General features: G+C 42.2%; 1 protein-coding gene across 1 annotated transcript in view; it reads left to right on the forward strand.

The window, feature by feature from the left end:
* NDFIP1 (Nedd4 family interacting protein 1) overlaps positions 1 to 17,474 on the forward strand; it is a 60,944-nt gene extending 43,470 nt beyond the window's left edge. Inside the window, exons 3-8 of the mRNA XM_069764045.1 lie at positions 445 to 575; positions 1,498 to 1,585; positions 3,283 to 3,407; positions 6,010 to 6,076; positions 6,707 to 6,812; positions 14,430 to 17,474. Coding sequence (XP_069620146.1) covers positions 445 to 575; positions 1,498 to 1,585; positions 3,283 to 3,407; positions 6,010 to 6,076; positions 6,707 to 6,810 — 515 coding nt within the window. The 3' untranslated portion in view covers positions 6,811 to 6,812; positions 14,430 to 17,474. The remainder of the gene's footprint in view (positions 1 to 444; positions 576 to 1,497; positions 1,586 to 3,282; positions 3,408 to 6,009; positions 6,077 to 6,706; positions 6,813 to 14,429) is intronic.
* Positions 17,475 to 19,357: the final 1,883 nt, after the last annotated feature.

Raw genomic sequence — 19,357 nt, forward strand, 5'->3', positions numbered from 1 at the left:
ACTGATTTTTTCATGTTAGTCAGGCTACCTTTTGATTTAACTCCATTTATTGATCATGGTTGTGTTTATATTTATCTAATCATTCCCTGATGATCAGATCACCATAAATACTGTGGACAACTATCAACAATACAGTAAACTTACTCTGGTTTTCTATGAACTTTTGGTTATATTGGCTAAAATGTGACTTTTTTTGGATCATAGAGCTAATGTGAAAGCTGTGTTCCTCCTTACCTATTTTTAAACTATATCTTAATAAAAACATGTTTTTTGTTTTTTAAGTGGGTGATTTCTTAGTCAGTCCAATGTGTTTACATGATACATATTAAATTGCTTACATCTCTTTATCGCTTGGCAGGAATTTACTAAAAATGTGCATTTGGAGGATATTTGTGTTAACATGTTTTTATTCCATCAGTGTGTTTTTGTTTTCTTTCATTACAGCATTTTTTGACTATAAAGATGAGCCAGGATTTCCAAAACCGCCGTCATACAATGTGGCAACATCGCTCCCTAGCTATGATGAAGCAGAAAGGACTAAGGCAGAAGCCACTATACCCTTGGTTCCTGGAAGAGTACGTCTTCTGGTCTAATACTTTATTTTATTCACCTCAATTTGTGGAATTTTAAATGTTCCACATAGCATAGATTACAGGGATTTTCCCGCAGCAAAATTAATTTTAGTCAACGCTTTTGTGAATAATATTACGTTCCACAATTGGATGTGTGTTAATGTGTTAATCTCTCAGAAAATAATCAGATTATTATTATTCCAAGATCTATTCATTCAAATGTATTTTGTTCCCTTTAAAGGGAGTGGCTTAGAGAAGCCAAACATGCGCTAGATGAGTATTAAAAACATACTGATGTCTAAATATGCTTAAAGTGAACATGTCGGTCATTTCATAGTGCCTGAAATACTGCCAGGATAAAAGACAGAGATTCCTACACTTTGTTTTTCTCTAAAATGCTGTGCCGATTAAGAGAAAGCGCAGATGGAGAAACTAGTCGGGCATGGTTAGAGTAGTCCGGGCACAGTGGTAAGTGCCTGCTGGGTGGGTCTATCTTAGCTTGGCTAGATTGACAGCTATTCCACTATTTGTGTGTAAGGGAGACCTCTAAAGTAAAGTAAGCCAAGCTGAGTGGGAGAAGCCTGGCGTAGCCATCCAGTGGACTCGAGCCAAAACCTAGACTCCTTTCCCCATGCCTAGCTCATTTCTTAGGCTGTAAAACATAGCTTTCTGTATCGAGAGAGCTTTTTTGTACGGAAGCTGGCTCCTTGGACGAAAAACCTCTAACACTCCTAGGAAGTTGCACACTATATTTACACCTACAATATTTCCAGGGCTGTAGCAGTTGGGCCAATTTCATTCTTGTGAATTCATTCATTTTTATGATAAATCTCTCGCATTGTTTTAATGTGTTTTGTTATCTTGACAGTCAAGATTTCTTCCTTGGATTATCACTTTGTTCTAATAAGTGACTTTCTGTGTACAGGATGATGATTTTGTGGCGAGGGATGATTTTGATGATGCAGACCAGCTCAGAATAGGAAACGATGGAATTTTTATGCTCACATTTTTCAGTAAGTATATTGACTAAGATGTCATATACCCTTTCTTTGCATCTGCCTTTGCTTTAACCCAATGCAGACATGACATCTCCTCCCTCATTTCGGTCTATCGCCCTATCCGACCACTGCGCTCTGCAATCGACTTTCGACTAACTTCTGCACTGTTCCGTACCTCCCACTCCCGACTCCAAGACTTCTCCCGTGCTGCGCCAATCCTCTGGAATGCTCTACCCCAAGAAATTAGGACCATCCACAACATGCACAGTTTTAGGCGCTACCTCAAAACACATTTGTTCAGAGCGGCCTATCACTTTCCCTAATCAAACTCATTTTATATTTGTGTGTGTAGCCCATTCACTAGCCCCATCTATCCCCCTCTCCCTGAAGATGGCTGGACCATCATTGTAAATACATCATTGTAAATACACACCTGTACTTTGTATCTCCCCCACCTCATTGTAGATTGTAATCTCTCACGAGCAGGGTCGTCTTATTTTGCTTTAATTATTGTATTGCTAACGTTGTTACTTATGACTGTTGTGTTTAAAACTGTTAAACTGTAAAGCGCTGCGGAATATGTTGGCGCTATATAAATAAAGATTATTATTATTATACGTTGGGTGCAGATATATGGAAGTGACTCGCACATTGCAAATGTTGCCTGTGTTCCTCTCACTGCTATTTAATTCCTTAAATGCTGCTGTCAGTCTTTGACGGAGGTATTTAGGCACGTGATGGTGCCGGGGCGTCCAGTTCACCTCCCTCCACCCATGTGATTTTAGGGTGCCGATGGGTTTCTGAAGTGCACCTTCACTGACATGTTGGTACTCCTTTTAAAGACCAACTAACTAGACTGATTTTTGCGTTAGACTGCCCTATTGCTGTATTGCAGTGCATAGAACAAGCTATCAGGTGAGTGCTGGTTCAAAAAATAAATAAAAACGAGAAAAAAAAAAAAAAAATAACAAAAATCTGGATAGCCCTCATTTATCCCCTTTAGAAATAAAAATCGCACCTCCACCTAAAAGAGAATAAAAGCAACCAAAACATTGGGCCCGATTCATCAATACAAGGCCTTGATGAGCGGGTGTACATACAGCTTGTTCCCCAAAAACCAGGCCTGGCATTGTTCTGTTCCTCTGTAATTTCTCCTACAAATTTAGTAATAAATTGTCTGGGTTTTACTAGATGGAGGGGAGTCCCTGTACACTTAGGACCCTGTCCATTCATTGCTGCCAGTAATGGTAATAAAGTCAGAGATATTCAGGAGGAATAACAGAGGAACAGTACAAAACCGAATTCTAGTGAAAGCGGCTCTGGAATTGTAATGTTTGTTTTACATACTTGTATTCCCATAAGTTCCTCTTTAAAGGTACGTCTAGGATGATTAGAAGAAAAATCACGTGGATACGGCCCACGTACAAGGCGATCATATTTTTTATTTTTTAGGGGTTTCTCGGATCAATAAAAAAGTTGATTTTTTTTTTCCAGAAACTGCACCAGGTATTGTAAGTAAATGGGACTGAGCTACAATAGCAGGATATCAGACCCAACCCATGGGAACATTTTTTTTTATAATATAACTTCAGTTTTTTTTCTATTATTTTTCTATGTGTGACTCTTGCCATGTATGATAAGGTGAATGAGCACGGTAATAGGGTACCTTATCCTAATATCTAATGTATGAAGTGTATGTTTTCCATTCCCAGTGGCATTCCTCTTCAACTGGATCGGATTCTTCCTCTCATTCTGTCTGACTACTTCAGCAGCTGGAAGATACGGAGCCATTTCTGGATTTGGCCTCTCCTTGATTAAATGGATCTTAATTGTGCGAGTAAGTGTTATTGAAAGGATGTCCAAACCCAAAGAATTGTTATCCGGAGACATTCACATGTAGAGAATATTCAGCTCTTCAGTCACCTGGAGTTTAGTATGGAGAATCCTGGTGACACATCCACAGGATATTAATCACATAACTACGTTGGCGGCAAACTAAACTTTCAGCCAATCACAGCACAAAGGTGTAGTCCAAGCATTTAGTAAAGCTATGCAAACTAGGTAAAATGATTAGACCCTGAGTCATCATCGGATTGGTATTTTAATCATTCACTTAATTAGCTGCATCTGTCATCACGTGCAGCATTGTTCTAAGTACTAAAGCAGTCACCATTCCTGATAATTATTATTATTATTATAGCACCATTTATTCCATAGCCCTTTACATGTGAGAATGCTGAAACATAGTGCTGAACTATAATGTTCTGGGCAGTGCTCCTACATAACTTCTGTACTGTAATACTGCATGATGTACACCTCTTTGTGTAGCAGGTTACAAAGCAAAAAAGTGCATGTCATCCGATTATTAATATTAGTGATGCTAATGGTTTTCTTTAGGACAGGGTTGAGCAATTATTTTGTACGAGCGGCCACATGAGAAATGGTGACTTTTATGCAGGGCCCAACCAATATGAAATTATGATCAATATATTTTTATTATTGTTATTTTATATAAGTATAAAATTTCATCACTTAAAGGGAATCTGTCGTCAGGTTTTAGCTACCTCATCTGAGAGCAGCCTGATGTAGGAAAACAGAAACCCTGAATCCAACGATGTATCGCTTAGTTTACTGGGTGCAGCAGTTGTGACACAATCTGAATTCTTAAATATATCCAGAGCTGAGAAAGCCCGCCCTGCCCACACCAGGCTCTCTTATGTACATGGTCTGTTGACAGTGAGCTGCTTATCACAGAAGGGGGTGTGGTTGGTCTAGCAGGCGTTTGAGACCTAGTCCCAGCAATGATAATCACCGAATGATAAAACCTTCATTGTAAGTAAACAACAGCACACAGCCTGATAAGTGACACATCGTTGAATTCTGTGTTTTATCTCATACCTCATGCTGTCTTCAGATTACATAGCAAAAACCTGCTGACACATTACCTTAAAGAGAACCTGTCAACATTTTTGAAGTGTGTGAACCATTGCCACCAGCTTTCTGAGCGCCTGTACTGCATTACACCCTAAAAGACATCCTCTGGCTTTGATTGATATGGGTGACGTGTCCGAAAGAGATCTCGCACCTGCGCATTACCTTAGCCTGCGCTAGCTGACCATGCTAATGTGCAGGCGCGAGATCTCTTTCTGCTGTGTGAATGGCACTGGACACATCATTGACATCAATCAAAGCTGGAGGACAGAGGCGGCACAGACACTGAGGACATGATGCCCATGGACCGGACCAAAAGCATTTACCGTACATACCGCTCTGGGGAAAGTAAAAGGTATTTTTGATGGTATACAGGGAGAGTTATGGGACGATGGATACATTGGTGTGATGCAGCACAGGTTCACAGAAAGATGGTGGCATTGGATCACGCACTATAAACTATTGACAGGTTCGCTTTCATATTGAGAATGATGTAAGTCGGCTAGCCGCTGCTGCTAAAACATGTTACAATAGGGCTTATTGTAATGTATCCTCATCAGTAACCGCTAACCAAAACCAAAGAATTTACTGCTTTTTATAAAGTTTTTTAACCCTCCCCCCCGATCATACTGCTCCTGTTGTTTAGCCTTTTTACCCTTATCAACAGTCCACCATACACAGTAAGATTCGGACCCCACAATCCCCACACAGTATATTCCTCCCAAGCGACTGATAAGAAGAAAAAAAAACAGATGCCACCTTGCCATTTTGTTAGGGATGCGCATACCCTTGAAATTGTCACACAAGGCAAAGGGATCATAGTGGCTTTCAGCACCAGGCTACCCCAACTTTGGGGTGGTATGCCATTCTTTCCAGCCCATTGACTGACTGTCCTGGACCATGAACCGGATAGCAAGAGCCAAAGGGCTGTGGTCCGAGGCCGCAGTTTTCCCAGTTATGCTATACACAGGCTATTAGCGCCATACATATATACAATATACAAATAGAATAGTGTACAAATGCAGATATGCTCCATGTCCAGTCTATACATCACGGCTTGTGCAGGGATCTCTGTATGAGGCTACATTTGGGTCCATGTTGCGCCCCCCATTTCTCTCACTGCCTCCCATTTCCTTATGAGCATTCTGCTTTCCTTTGTACTAAGGACTTGTTATGGCTAAGCCTGACCTCTAGTGGGGAAGATGTATATAGCACAACTAGAAGTGCATTCTGTCCATAGACTGTGCAAGTAGTGTAAGTTAATCTTCAGATTTTCATATTTGCTTATATAGATGGTAGAAAAATATGTGGTTTTAATGGCTAACTGAGAAGATGGTAACAAATTGCAAGCTTTCGAGACACCTCAAGTCTCACCATCAGGCATATGTGAAGAATCACATATTTATACACAACAAAGCACAGAAATAAAACAGTATTTATGAGATCTGCATTTCTTCATGTAAAAATAATAAGTTGTACCCATGCTGCTTTTTTATTTTCCTTTACAGTTTTCCACCTACTTTCCTGGATATTTTGATGGGCAATACTGGCTCTGGTGGGTGTTCCTGGTATTGGGTAAGTACAAGTCTTGTAGTATTTTACTCTACAGAAAGTGCCAGTATATCAGAACACCGGAACCCGCATTTACTAATTAGTAATTTTGCACCAATGACATCAAAAAGGGCCTTGACGAGAAATGTGCTTAGTCAAATAAAAGGCGCATACTGCATTTGTAACTTTTTTATACCTGATATGAGCATTCATATAAGTGCACCAATAATTTGCACATTTTTAACCTGGCCTTTAATAAGTGAAAGGATGATTGCTGACGCCACACCTTGTTGGCAGCTTTCAAAACTGCCCACCATGATGCTCAATTGCCACACAATTTGTAAACCAAATGCGATGGGATGTGGTTTGTGGTCACCCTATGGGTGGTGCCTCCATGTGCAAATGGCTTTGGCCATAAGGCTTCTACAAATGAAGCAAGATCTTTTCACTAGCTTAGCCAGACCCCATATTTCTAGTAAGGGTGCATTTGTATTGTATATCAGATTTATACATTAGAAAGATTTCTCAACAGATATGATCACATGGGGTTAATACTTTTGGAGCCTTCATCAGTGACCTGTTTGCAGTGATTGGCATGTCCATTATGTTGCAGAGAATGTAACCTCATATACATACAATCTTTTTTTTTTCTAGGATTCCTCCTATTTCTTAGAGGATTTATTAATTATGCAAAGGTTCGGAAGATGCCAGAAAACTTTTCCACTCTTCCCAGAACTAGGGTTCTCTTTATTTATTAACGGTAAGTCATTGGTATGTATCGTATGTGAATGGTACTGTGTATGTATTAGGTAATGCACGTTGTAGGCTCTTTATAAGGTAAACCCTTAAGTGTTATGTAAGGCACTCAATAGCCCCATCCACTGGCATATATCAGCCACTGCAGACCTGGACAAGAGGTTCATGTAATTGTCCCAAACACTAGGAAAAAGGTCATCTGAGTGACTGACTGTGCTGGTGCCAGGCAGTATGTCAGAAACTGGTGTTCCCCTGGGATTTTCATGCTCCATAGTCTCTAGATCTAGGGTGCACAGCCTGTTCTGCTCCAAGGGCCGCTTTGCCATATTGAACTACTTCCAAGGACTGCAGTGAAATCTACTGGTTGAGATTTTTATGACATGTCAAATGTATATGCCCCGCATGTCTAAGAGACGCAGGTTCCACTTATAGAACTCATTTGGAGAATGGGGGTGCTCCCCCCAATCAGTGCTCTACAGAGAAGGAGACCCTGCACACCTAGAACTGTGTTGAAGACTATGGGTGTTGTAGTAAGTAGCTGAATTTCACCTTTCCGTAAAATAGATTAGTGAGAAGCACTCCCCCACGTTCACCTATCTGGAGTGCTAAGCAGGGAATCTGGGAACCCTATTCTCTTGATGTATTGGGCACCCATGTGTTACACAGCAATCTATCCATGCTTGTCCATCCTTGTAGTACTAATCCTCTTCCCTCTGACATGGCAGATACTGTAGGGGGCCACACAAAGTGGCATGTCAGGCTTCATGTGGCCACTGGGCTGCAGGTTGTGCACTCCTGCTCATGATGATACAGTGCAAAACAAAAGCATCCTGTGACCGCTAGGACTGAGGGAGAGAACACTTTGTGAAGTGTATGATCAGTATGCGTCACATAGATTTAAAGCCACCAGCCAGCCGTCCTTGGAGTAAATGGATTTTTTTTTTGTGTTACCACAGAACAGGCCCTTTAATACCAGCTGAGAAGTGTTGTAAAGTCCATCTACCCATCTTATGGTGGCTGTTTCTGGCAAGATAACACGCCATGTTCCAAAGCATAGATGATTTAACCCCTTAATGACCGCCAATACGTCTTTTAACTGACCTGAGATATAAGAGAATAGCCTCCCCATACAGATGACAATTCAGCATCTGTCGGTTGTGCACTATAGCTGACAACTTGCTGCACCAGCCACGATCAGTATTTGCACCATCTAAATCTGTTTAACCCCTTAGATGCTGCTGTCAATAGTGACTACATCATTATAAATGGTTAACAGAGTGTGGGGGCTTCCTCTTTATCCCAATTGGTGCTCTCGGATCATGATTGTGTGGTCCTGATGTTTGCGATGGCAATTCATGGCCAAATAGCGGCCTTAGAGTCTGACGGCTGTAGTAATCTGTTTAGCAGTTAGCAACATTTAGGTGGTAAAAATACACATTTTCATTTCTGTCATACCACTTTGCATTAATTCCTGTAAAGCACCTGAAGGGTTAATAAACTACCTGACAGCAGTTTTCAATATGTTTAGGGGTGCTGTTTTTAAAATGGTATCACGTTTGTGGGTTTCCCAATATATGGGACCCCTAAAGTCACTTCAAACATGGATAAGTCCCTAAAAAAATAAATTTTGTAAATTTCTTTGAAAAAATGAAAAATTGCTGCTACATTTTTAAACCTCGTAAAATGCTAACAAAATAAAATAACATTTTACAAATGGTGCTGATGTAAAGCTGACATGTGGGAAATGTTATTTATTAATGGTTTGCTGTTGTATGACTATCTGGATTAAAGGGATAATCATTCAAATTTAGAAAATTGCTAATTTTTTAACATTTTTCTCAAATTTTTGATATTTTTTATAAATAAACACAAAAAATGTTGAACAAAATTTACCATTATCATAAAGTATAATGTCACGAAAAAACAATCTCAAAATCACTGGGATTTGTTGAAGCGTTGCAGAGTTATTACCACATAAAGTGACACTGGTCAGATTTCAAAAATTTGGCTCGGTCACTAAGGGGTTAAAGCTTTGTGAGCATACCAGTTACTTGTCCTTCAATGCTCTGCATGTTCTCCAGATTTCGACCCAATAGAGCAGGGGTTGGCAATTAATTTTCCAGAGGGGCCACGTGATAGACAGTGACAGTTGTAGAGGGCCAAGCCAATAGGCTGAAATGAATTCTGCTCTACTAATATTAACATTAATTACTATTAATATAAAATAATTATATTACTAAATTTTTCGCACAATTAAGTAAGCTGACATACCCCCCTATATGCCGTATGAGCTCACACACAGCCCCTTATATACCATAAGAGCCCACACACAGCCCCCTACATATAGTTTGAGTCCCCACATAGCCTCTTTATGTACAGTATGAGCCACCACATAGCCCCCTTTATACAGTGTGAGCCCTCACATAGTCCCTCTAAATATAGTATGAACCCCCACATAGCCCACTGTATACAGTGTGAGTACCCACATTGCTTCACTATATAGAGTATGAGACCCCCACATAACCCCTATATACAGTATGAGACCCCACATAGCCTCTCTATATACAATGTGAGCCCCCTATATACAGTGAGAGCCCTCACATAGTCCCTCTAAATATAGTATGAACCCCCTCATAGCCCACTGTGTACAGTGTGAGTACCCACATAGCTTCACTATATAGAGTATGAGACCCCCACATAGCCCCTATATACAGTATGAGACCCCACATAGCCTCTCTATATACAATGCGAGCCCCCTATATACAGTGTGAGTCCTCACATAGTCCCTCTAAATATAGTATGAACCCCCACATAGCCCACTGTGTACAGTGTGAGTACCCACATATTTTCACTATATAGAGTATGAGACCCCTACATAGCCTCTATATACAGTATGAGACCCCACATAGCCTCTCTATATACAATGTGAGCCCCTTATATACAGTGTGACCCCTCACATGGCCTCCTATAAACAATATGAGCCCCCACATAGCCTCCTATATACATTCTGAGACCCGACATACCCTCTCTACATACAATATGAGCCCAACATAACCTCCTATATACAATGTGAGCCCCCACATTGCCTCTTATATACAGTGTCAGCCCCCATAGCCTCATATATATATGGTTTGAGCCCTCACATAGCCTATATATGCAGGGTGAGCCCCCACATAGCCTCTATATATAGTTTGAGTCCCCACACAGCCTCTTTATATATAGTGTGAGACCCAACATAGCCTCATATGTACATGCAAACATCCCATACACATATGAAAAAAAAAATAACACATACTCACGTTGTTCCCATTCTACCAGTGGTCTGCAGACTCCAGTGCACTGACTGTCTGTACAGTAGATGTGCTGATGTGACGTAATTGCATCTGCTGGCTCAGTCGCACACGCTGATTGGTGGAAGAAGGCCCTGGCGGCTTCATCCTCCACCAATGTATTCACTGTTGACTGTATCCCGAGGATGCGGATTGCGGGTGGCAGCGGATGGAGTGCGAAGGCATGGTGCAGTCTGTGGGCCATTGTTTTAGCCTTTTAGCTGTCTCGGTTTGTGGGCTGGATTGGAACAGCCAAGGCCCCGGATGTGGCCTGCGGACAGCAGTATGTCCAGCTCTGCAATAGAGCAACAGTGCAATGTTATCATGTTAAAAAGGATTCTCTAATCTGTCCTGAATGCAACAGTTAGGCTCATCTTTCTGTGCAACCTCTGCACTAATGCACTAAACTTCAGATTTTGTGACCAAACAGCACAGAAAAAAATGCATCAAAAATGTAACATGTGTACATGCCTTTAGGTTGGTCTGGAAAAACTCCTAGTAGGGATTGTGATATTGGTTCAGTTGGCTCAAGAGATTTTAACATCAGCTTGAAGGAGTTTAGATATCCTGCCCTTCAGTTTCTCATGCCTGGGCCAACTGCCTCGGTTTGGGGTTACTTTCTTGGGTTTGGCTTGGGCCTGGTGCCTCACGACATGATCTGGCCTGGTGGTAAAGTGGTGCCTTGTGATGTGGTTCTGGCCTGCAGCCTTGTGACGTGATTCTGGCCTGCAGCCTCGTGACGTGGTTCTGGCCTGTAGCCTCGTGACGTGGTTGTGGCCTGCAGCCTTGTGATGTCCTTGCCTGCAGCCTCGTAACGTGGTTCTGACCTGCAGCCTTGTGTCGTGGTTCTGGCCTACATCCTCGTGGCGTGGTTCTGGCCTGTAGCCTTGTGACGTGGTTCTGGCCTGCAGCCTTGTGGCGTGGTTCTGGCCTGTAGCCTTGTGACGTGGTTCTGGCCTGCAGCCTTGTGGCATGGTTCTGGCCTGTAGCCTCGTGACATAGTTCTGGCCTGCAGCCACGTGACGTGGTTCTGGCCTGCAGCCTCGTGACGTGGTTCTGGCCTGCAGCCTCGTGACGTGGTTCTGGCCTGCAGCCTTGTGACTTGGTCCTGGCCTGCAGCCTTGTGACCTGGTTCTGGCCGGCAGCCTCGTGATATGGTTCTGGCTGCAGCCTCGTGACGTGGTCCTGGCCTGCAGCCTCGTGACGTGGTCCTGGCCTGCAGCCTCGTGACGTGCTTCTGGCCTGCAGTTTTGTGACGTGGTTCTGGCCTGCAGTCTCGTGACGTGGTTCTGGCCTGCAGCCTCATGATGTGGGTCTGGCCTGTAGCCTTGTGACATGGTTCTGGCCTGCAGTCTCGTGACGTGGTTCTGGCCTGCAGCCTCATGATGTGGGTCTGGCCTGTAGCCTTGTGACATGGTTCTGGCCTGTAACCTTGTGATATGGTTCTGGTCTACAGCCTCATGGTGTGGTTCTGGCCTTTTGCTTTTTGAATCAGGACTTCATTACTTTGAGACTTGCTGTCCGGTACCATTGTGCTTTATGCCATGAAAGTCGAATCAAAGATAGTATTAGTAGGCTGTTGAGGTACTATCTGACATTAATAAGGGAGTCATTGAGTTCCTGCTTTGGTAATATGCATTTCTGTACAAAGTCTGGTGAGTCCAACAAAGTCTATCTTTGTTAGATGTGGATGTTGCACTAAACTGAAGCAAACCCAGTTATTTCTCCTAGTCTGAAGTAGTCAGATGGGCTTGCTGGCATTATGTTGGTAAACCATCAATGTCCCAGTCTGTCCCCCTTGTTTAGAATTGTAAGATGGACGTTGTACTTTATAAACAAGCATGAAAAATCAAGAGCTAAGAAGTCTCAACTAACATGGAAACATTGCTTTCCGAAGAAGGAAAACCTTTACCCCTTAGTGCAGTCTTCCCCAACTTCGGTCCTCAAGAGCCACCAACAGGTCATGTTTTCAGGATCTCCTTAGTATTGCCCAGGTGATTGAATTCTTGCCTGTGCGGGTGATGCAATTATCACCTGGGCCATACTAAGGAAATCCTGAAAACATGACCTGTTGGTGGTTAGTGCAATATCGCGTACATGTAGGAGGCACAGGAACTAAGCTCTCTCCACACGTGTCAGATACCGAATATATTACCTTGCCGAAATCTGTCTCTAGCATATACGGCCAAGGATGAGCTCACGGAACTATTAACCATTTACAAGCCGCTGTCATTTTCCTGACTATGGCATTTAAATGGAAGGAGCGTTGCTTGTTGCACTTACCGGCTTCCATCAGTGGTCTGTGATGCGGTAATGGGGTGCCATTGGGTTACTTTGGTAGCCGGGGGCCTGCTGAAGGCGCCCGTTGCCACCCTCTTGGTACTCCTCTGAAGCTCAGCTATATTGAAAGGAAAATAAGATGTACAATGTATATCTTCAAGTGCAGCATTGCAGTATATAGTGTAAGCGATCAGACGATTGCAGGCTCCTGTCACCTAAAGTAAAAGTACATTTTGTTTAATTTTATCAAATATAAAAAAATATCTAAAAGATCAAATGCCCCATTTCCCTGTTTAAAATAAAGACCAGTCTGTCCATAAAAGTCTGGTCTTCTTGTCTATCAAAATTAATTAACCAGATAGGTAAACGCCATGACATAGAAGAAAAGAATCAAAATGACAGGAGTGTAGGGTTCCCTAACCCCCACCCAAAAAAAAAACAATAATCAAAGTGTCATGTCCTCATCCAGCTCAGTCAAAAAACAAAAATCTTATGGGTCTCAAAAAATGGCAGCACAAGCGAAAAAAAAATAAAATAAAAAAAATATTATATATATGTATGTATGTATGTATGTGTGTATATATATATATATATATATATATATATATATATATTATATTTTAAAACTTCAGAATTTTTTTTTCTACACGGAGAAGTTTGGTATTGCTGCAATTGCACTGACCTGGAGAATTGTGATTCAGAGTAGCTGTTACCATAGAGTGTACTCCATAAGAACAAAACGCAAAAGAACACGTCGGAATTGAATTTTTTTCCCACAATTTCACCACACTTGGAATTTTCTTTCCCACCTTTCTATACAACGAATGGTAAAAGGAATGGCGTCATTCAAAATACAACTCTTCCTACAAAAATCAAGCTGTCATACGGACGGAAAAATAAAGAAAAAAAGTTGTGGCTCTTGGAAGAAGTGGAGGAAAAAACAATAGCGTAAAATCTGGTTGCAGAGTGAAGGGGTTAATAATGATATATATTAGTAGTATTGCCAAAAAATATATATTCTGCACATTTTTTAATGTAAAGCTTAAGCTGCACAGACATTTCAGCTTAAATTTGTGGTGCAATATTAGTGTTCAGGTTGCAATGTATAATCTGCCTAAGGGCTCTTGCAGACGACGATATTTTCGGTCCAAATTGCGACTCAACAAAATATCGGACCGCACCCGGACCAATGTTATTCTATGGGGTTGTGCACCTATCAGATTTTTTCCTCAGACTGAGAGATAAATGCCCAAGTTTGAGCCGATATTCGGAACGCACTTGGCCATTCAGGTAAATGAGTCTGTGGAAAACATCAGACTGTACTCGGATGACATCTGAGTGCAGTCCTATTTCCACAAACGGATAGAATGGAGAAGATGGGGATCTTTTTTCTCATCTTTTTCCTTATCCGAGAGTAGATCAGAGTGTGATTTGACTAATCGTCCCGATTCTCTGATGAGAGAATACCCGGTGGTCTGCACCTAGCCTTTGTTAAAGAGTGAAGGTCCCCATTCATTGTCTCCAATGCTATGCTTTTCTGACATGCACTGATGACATCCCAAGGTCCCCATAATGATCCGTTGCCAACGAGTATCCCTTCTGATGCCAACATATTTATTAACTCTGCGCTCGGCCAAGCGATTCCTCTGGCAGCGGCGTATCTCTACTGAGAACAAAAAGGATCAGGTGATGGAATGCCAACATCTGTCTGGGGGAAAGTCTGGCATACCCCCATTCTCCAATCCCAGTTGTAGGTGGGTTCAGCTAACTTTAGGGGATCTCTTTAGTTTGGATTTCCATTGTCGTATATTCGTGTCGGCCACAATTATTACTCCTACATTTCCATATTTCTATAATCTGTTCCTCAGCACAGTTCAGAGCGTACAATCTATGATATGGAGGGGACTGTGACATGAACCCTGTGTCCTGTAACATTCTGTGACGCGTCCGATTGCTCTGCGTAAGGGAAATAGCCACTATCATCGGTGTGACCTTCCATATTCTCATTGCAGTGTTGTCGTCCCGGCCTTCCTGCCTCTCCAGAAAACCAAGTGACGAAAAGCAATGGCACCTGCAGGAAGAGGCTCGTAATTCCACACCCCGAAGAGTGAAAAAATATCTGCTTTATCAAAGAAAAGTAACAAAAGAAAAGTTCTTTAAAATAGCTAAACATCTTAAATAGGCAAAGTTACTGTGGTCGAGGAAGGAGAAAATAAGCATTTCCTTTTTTGTTTGTTTTTAGGTGTAAACTTTGAATAGTTCTTGCAGACTTTTGTTGTTATTCTTCTGGAATCATTAGTGGCTACTGTAGAAATCAAAGCTATTGCAATCGAGTTTGTGAATTACTAATAAAGCCTTATATATTGTTTGCAACACACAAAGACAACATTGACCTGCACTCCTTCTGCCAGCAGAGGGCAGTCTCGCTTTACCTTGTTTTTCCATGTCCTTCATCCCACTGCCGTACAGATGTTTTTCGTGTATTGTATTGTGTTCCGCTTTGGGGGTAAAAAAAAAAAAGAAAAGCATACACGTTTTAGACATTGACTTCTTAATTTCACAGCGCAATCTCTAGAGTATACCAGACTTGCTTTTGCAGCGGAAGGATGTTTGAAATTAAGATCTGCTATTCCTAGTATGTATACATCTCCATGTACATATGCACAGTGGGCTGAACCGTTATTCATGGGGTCGCAGCATTTGATATTTGTGATTGTCGAGAGGTTTCAATCTTATGAATGTAAAAAAAAAATGGCGGCCTCTTGTATAAGGTTCACTTTCAATGTGCATGCTGCTAAGCCCAGGATAGGTTTAGAAATGCTATACCAGTCCTTCATGAATCATTGGCAATTATTTAGTGATCAGTCCTTTAAATTAATAACCATGTGAAGTTATATATAATATATCTATTTTTTTCTTAAAGGGGTTCAATATTGCCCAATATTTCTCCTAAAAATGAAAAGTACGCAGCAAACAGGGGCAGTGACCTTCACTAGTTATTGCTGTCTATGCTTCGAGTACAGGCTATTAACAAATACTGTGTATCTCTCACACACTCCGCAGTTTTCTGATCAGGGCTGGATACAAAAGAAAGAAATACACGTCTTCCCTTTATATCTTCCTGTCTTTTGGGTTCCTCTCCTAAGTGTGACTGAAAAACTGCATCAAAACTGCATGTGTGGTTCCAGACTAGTAAGGAAACGGACAACTGCTGCATGCAAGGCTCCGCTCACATGTCCTTTCAGACATTCCCTTGGTCTCTTCCGTTTTCAGAAGCAGACTGTAGCATTAGTGATACAAAAGGAAGCAAAGGGACTACATCAATTATTACGGGGTCCTTTTAAGGTTCCATGCTTTTGAACAGAAGAAAAAGTTAATAGTATTTAATTGGGCCCATCTGCTTCTTTTTGCATAACTGATCTGAAAGGGAGAAGATACAGATTAGATATTAGAAAAAACTTTGACAATGAGGGTGATCAATGAGTGGAACAGGCTGTCACGAGAGGTGGTGAGTTCTCCTTCAGTGGAAGTCTTCCAACAGAGGCTGGACAGGCATCTGTCTGAGATGGTTTAGGGTACGTTCACATTAGCGTTTTGCGGGGCTGCGTCGGGTGCAGCCGCGGCGACGCATGCATCATGCGCCCCTATATTTAACATGGGGGCGCATGGACATGCGTTGTCTTGTGTTTTGTGATGCATGCGTCTATTTTGGCGCAAGCGTCAGGGCGCAGAGGACGCAGCAAGTTGCATTTTTTTGCGTCCAAAATCATGCCAAAAAAGGACGCATGCGTCACAAAACAATGCGTTTTGCATGCATTTTTGTTTGCGTTGTTCGTTGCGTCGCCGACGCAGCCCCGCACAACGCAAATGTGAACGTAGCCTTAGTGAGTCCTGCATTGAGCAGGCGGTTGGACACGAAGACCCTGGAGGTCCCTTCCAGCACTACCATTATAGGATTAGGTTTGTCTGCTCCTAAAGTGGAAGAGACAATAAGAATGTCTGAACAGACATAAGAACCGAGCATGATATCTCATTTTTGTCTATAGCGTACCCTGTGAATCATTTCTTTTTCATTTATACTGTATGTCAGCAGAAGTTGATGACTTTTGAGGAGCATATGTTGAAATCTAACTGGATGCGCTGGAAGTAGCTCATATGCTACAAAATGTTATCCCAAGAGCTTGACTATTGCAACTGGAATCAAATTCATAGAAATAGAAACCTTAATGAAACTGTATTTAATGGGGAAATTCTAAGCAGATCACACTGGAGGAATCGATGTTTCCAGAATGCCGGTGACACCATATGAGTTCCCAAATCCCTTTATAGAATATGGGGATGAGATTGGCGGTTTGTCTGTATGTGAGCGCTAAGATGCCAAGGATGTGATCTGCTGATAGGGCTCTATGTTAGAAGATCGCAGTAGGGTTGGTTTCCCCTTTCACTGCTAATGATCCTTCTGTAATCTTGTGTGGGACTAGAAACGGTCCAGATGTCTGTGCCCTTTAATTTATCCTGTAATAGACACATGGTGGAAATTGACATAACTTCCAGAATAACTATTGATTGATTAGCTTTCATATATACTGATTCTGTCTTTATCATCTTCCCACACATTTAAGATTTAACGTTTAAGATATTAATTAACCTTTTGGGTAGAGAAGCCATTACTTTACAATTCTAGGCAGGAAATTGTTTGAATCTAAGAGATCGTTGTAGATTATTCATATTATATTGCGGTCACTGTCAGAATAAGGTGGCATCTCCACTGAAGGCACGTTCTGCTATCATTGGCTTTAACCTGCACACTCGGACTGGAAAATTAAAGTAGCTGGATGTATTTTTTATTTAACATGGGTCAGGCTGTCTGCTATGGATTGGGTGGGGGTCATACATAACTTATGTGTACTTTCATGTGATTTTAAAATCTGTAAGTAAAATGTTGCATTTTGTGTAGACCGATATGCACCTTTATTTGCCGTGGGGCAATTCACTTTAAAATTTTACTATGTTAAAAATGTAAATATAGCAGAACATTAATAAATGTCACTTATGTAGCAATTCTCAGCGTATACTTATTTATATGTCTTTACTAGTCTGTTATGTGAAAATATGCCTTCTCTACAATACACTGCATTACCACATAAACTACATATTCCGTACCATTAGCTCCATGGAGGCTTCCACCGGATCGTTTTGCGTTGGTCACGCTGGTGGGTTCTAAGGTGCTCCCTGGTTAGTTGACTTTTATCTGGTCTTTCCTGTTAAGGACTATAGATGAGCAGATCTCTTGAAATTCAAGTTGAACATCTTCACCAAATTTTCCCACAAAATTAGAAAACAAAGCGCTGTGATTTGCGAATCACAAGATTTATCTGAAAGTGTTCAAATTCGCATGAAACCATGAATTTCACGAAATTCGACTTGAACTTGATCCTCTGCAGATCGATCCTCTTGTCTCTACAAGGGACCCCAGATTGAATCTACAGGGGAGCTGCTGATTGTATGAGGGAGCTGATGAAAAAAATACACTAGCTGAAGAGAAAATGAGAGAATCAAAAAACGTCCAGAATTAGAACTAAGGATGGAGTCAGGTATTTCATAGTGAGATAGTCAGTGGTCAAGGCAGCGTGGCCATCCAGTGGTCAGTCTAGAAGAATGGTCAAGGACAGAAAATTACATTAACAGTCCGAATAAGCACCAAGTACTATATAGAATACCCTTGCTGGTACAGAGCATTACAGATAGGCGGGTTTGGCTGACATACAGATTGGCACAGCAGGTGCAAACGGGTCCAGCTGAAATGCATACTGATGAGGAAAGTACTAGCAAGGACTGACAGGAACAAGGTGAGAACCAGCAGTTAGGGCTAGGGATGGGCAGACTCCAGCGGGTACTAACAGACTGGGACCTGAGAAAGTGTGTTGGGAACAAACTAACAATGTTGCACAGGCACCTCCATGCAGGTGGAGGTGCCTTAAATAATAAATGTTTTCCAGCCATTGGCTGGGAACACTTTAGCACAGCACGTGTGGCCCTTTTAAGAAGGAAAGGAGTGCACAACCTAAGCACAGTGCCCGGGGATCTGCACGCATGGCAGATCTGCACGACCCTGGGTAGCAGGCTGAGAGGACAGAGGAGGAAGTGCGGGACGGAGGCTGTGGCAGTGAGTGCGTCGACGTCCTTGTCAAGGGAGGGGAGAAGCTTTCAGGGACACGGGCGCTAAATACTGCTATCTACCTTTTTCAAGATCTCAACTGGTACATGTTTCTTCCGTACGGACGCTGAAGAAGCTTCTGTCCTCAATGTAGAATGTGATTTAGAGCTTCCAGCAGCACAGGCCTAACCATTTATATTTAAGGATTTAAGTTTAACCCCTTACCGGCATCGGACGTACTATACCGTCCGATGCCAGCTCCCCTGCTTTGATGCAGGGCTCCGCGGTGAGCCCGCACCAAAGCCGGGACATGTCAGCTGTTTTGAACAGCTGACATGTGCCCGTAATAGGCGCGGGCAGAATCGCGATCTGCCCGCACCTATTAACTAGTTAAATGCCGCTGTCAAACGCAGACAGCGGCATTTAACTACCGCTTCCGGCCGGGCGGCCGGAAATGACGTCATCGCCGACCCCCGTCACATGATCGGGGGTCGGCGATGCTTGTATATTGTAACCATAGAGGTCCTTGAGACCTCTATGGTTACTGATTGCCCGTCGCTGTGAGCGCCACCCTGTGGTCGGCGCTCACAGCACACGTGCAATTCTGCTACATAGCAGCGATCAGCAGATCGCTGCTATGTAGCAGAGCCGATCGGGTTGTGCCTGCTTCTAGCCTCTCATGGAGGCTATTGAAGCATGGCAAAAGTTAAAAAAAAAAGTTTAAAAAAATGTGAAAAAAATAAAAAAACATAAAAGTTTAAATCACCCCCCTTTCGCCTCAAT

The sequence above is a fragment of the Ranitomeya imitator genome, chromosome 4 (genome assembly GCF_032444005.1).
Source record: "Ranitomeya imitator isolate aRanImi1 chromosome 4, aRanImi1.pri, whole genome shotgun sequence".
NCBI classification, from domain to species: Eukaryota; Metazoa; Chordata; class Amphibia; order Anura; family Dendrobatidae; genus Ranitomeya; species Ranitomeya imitator.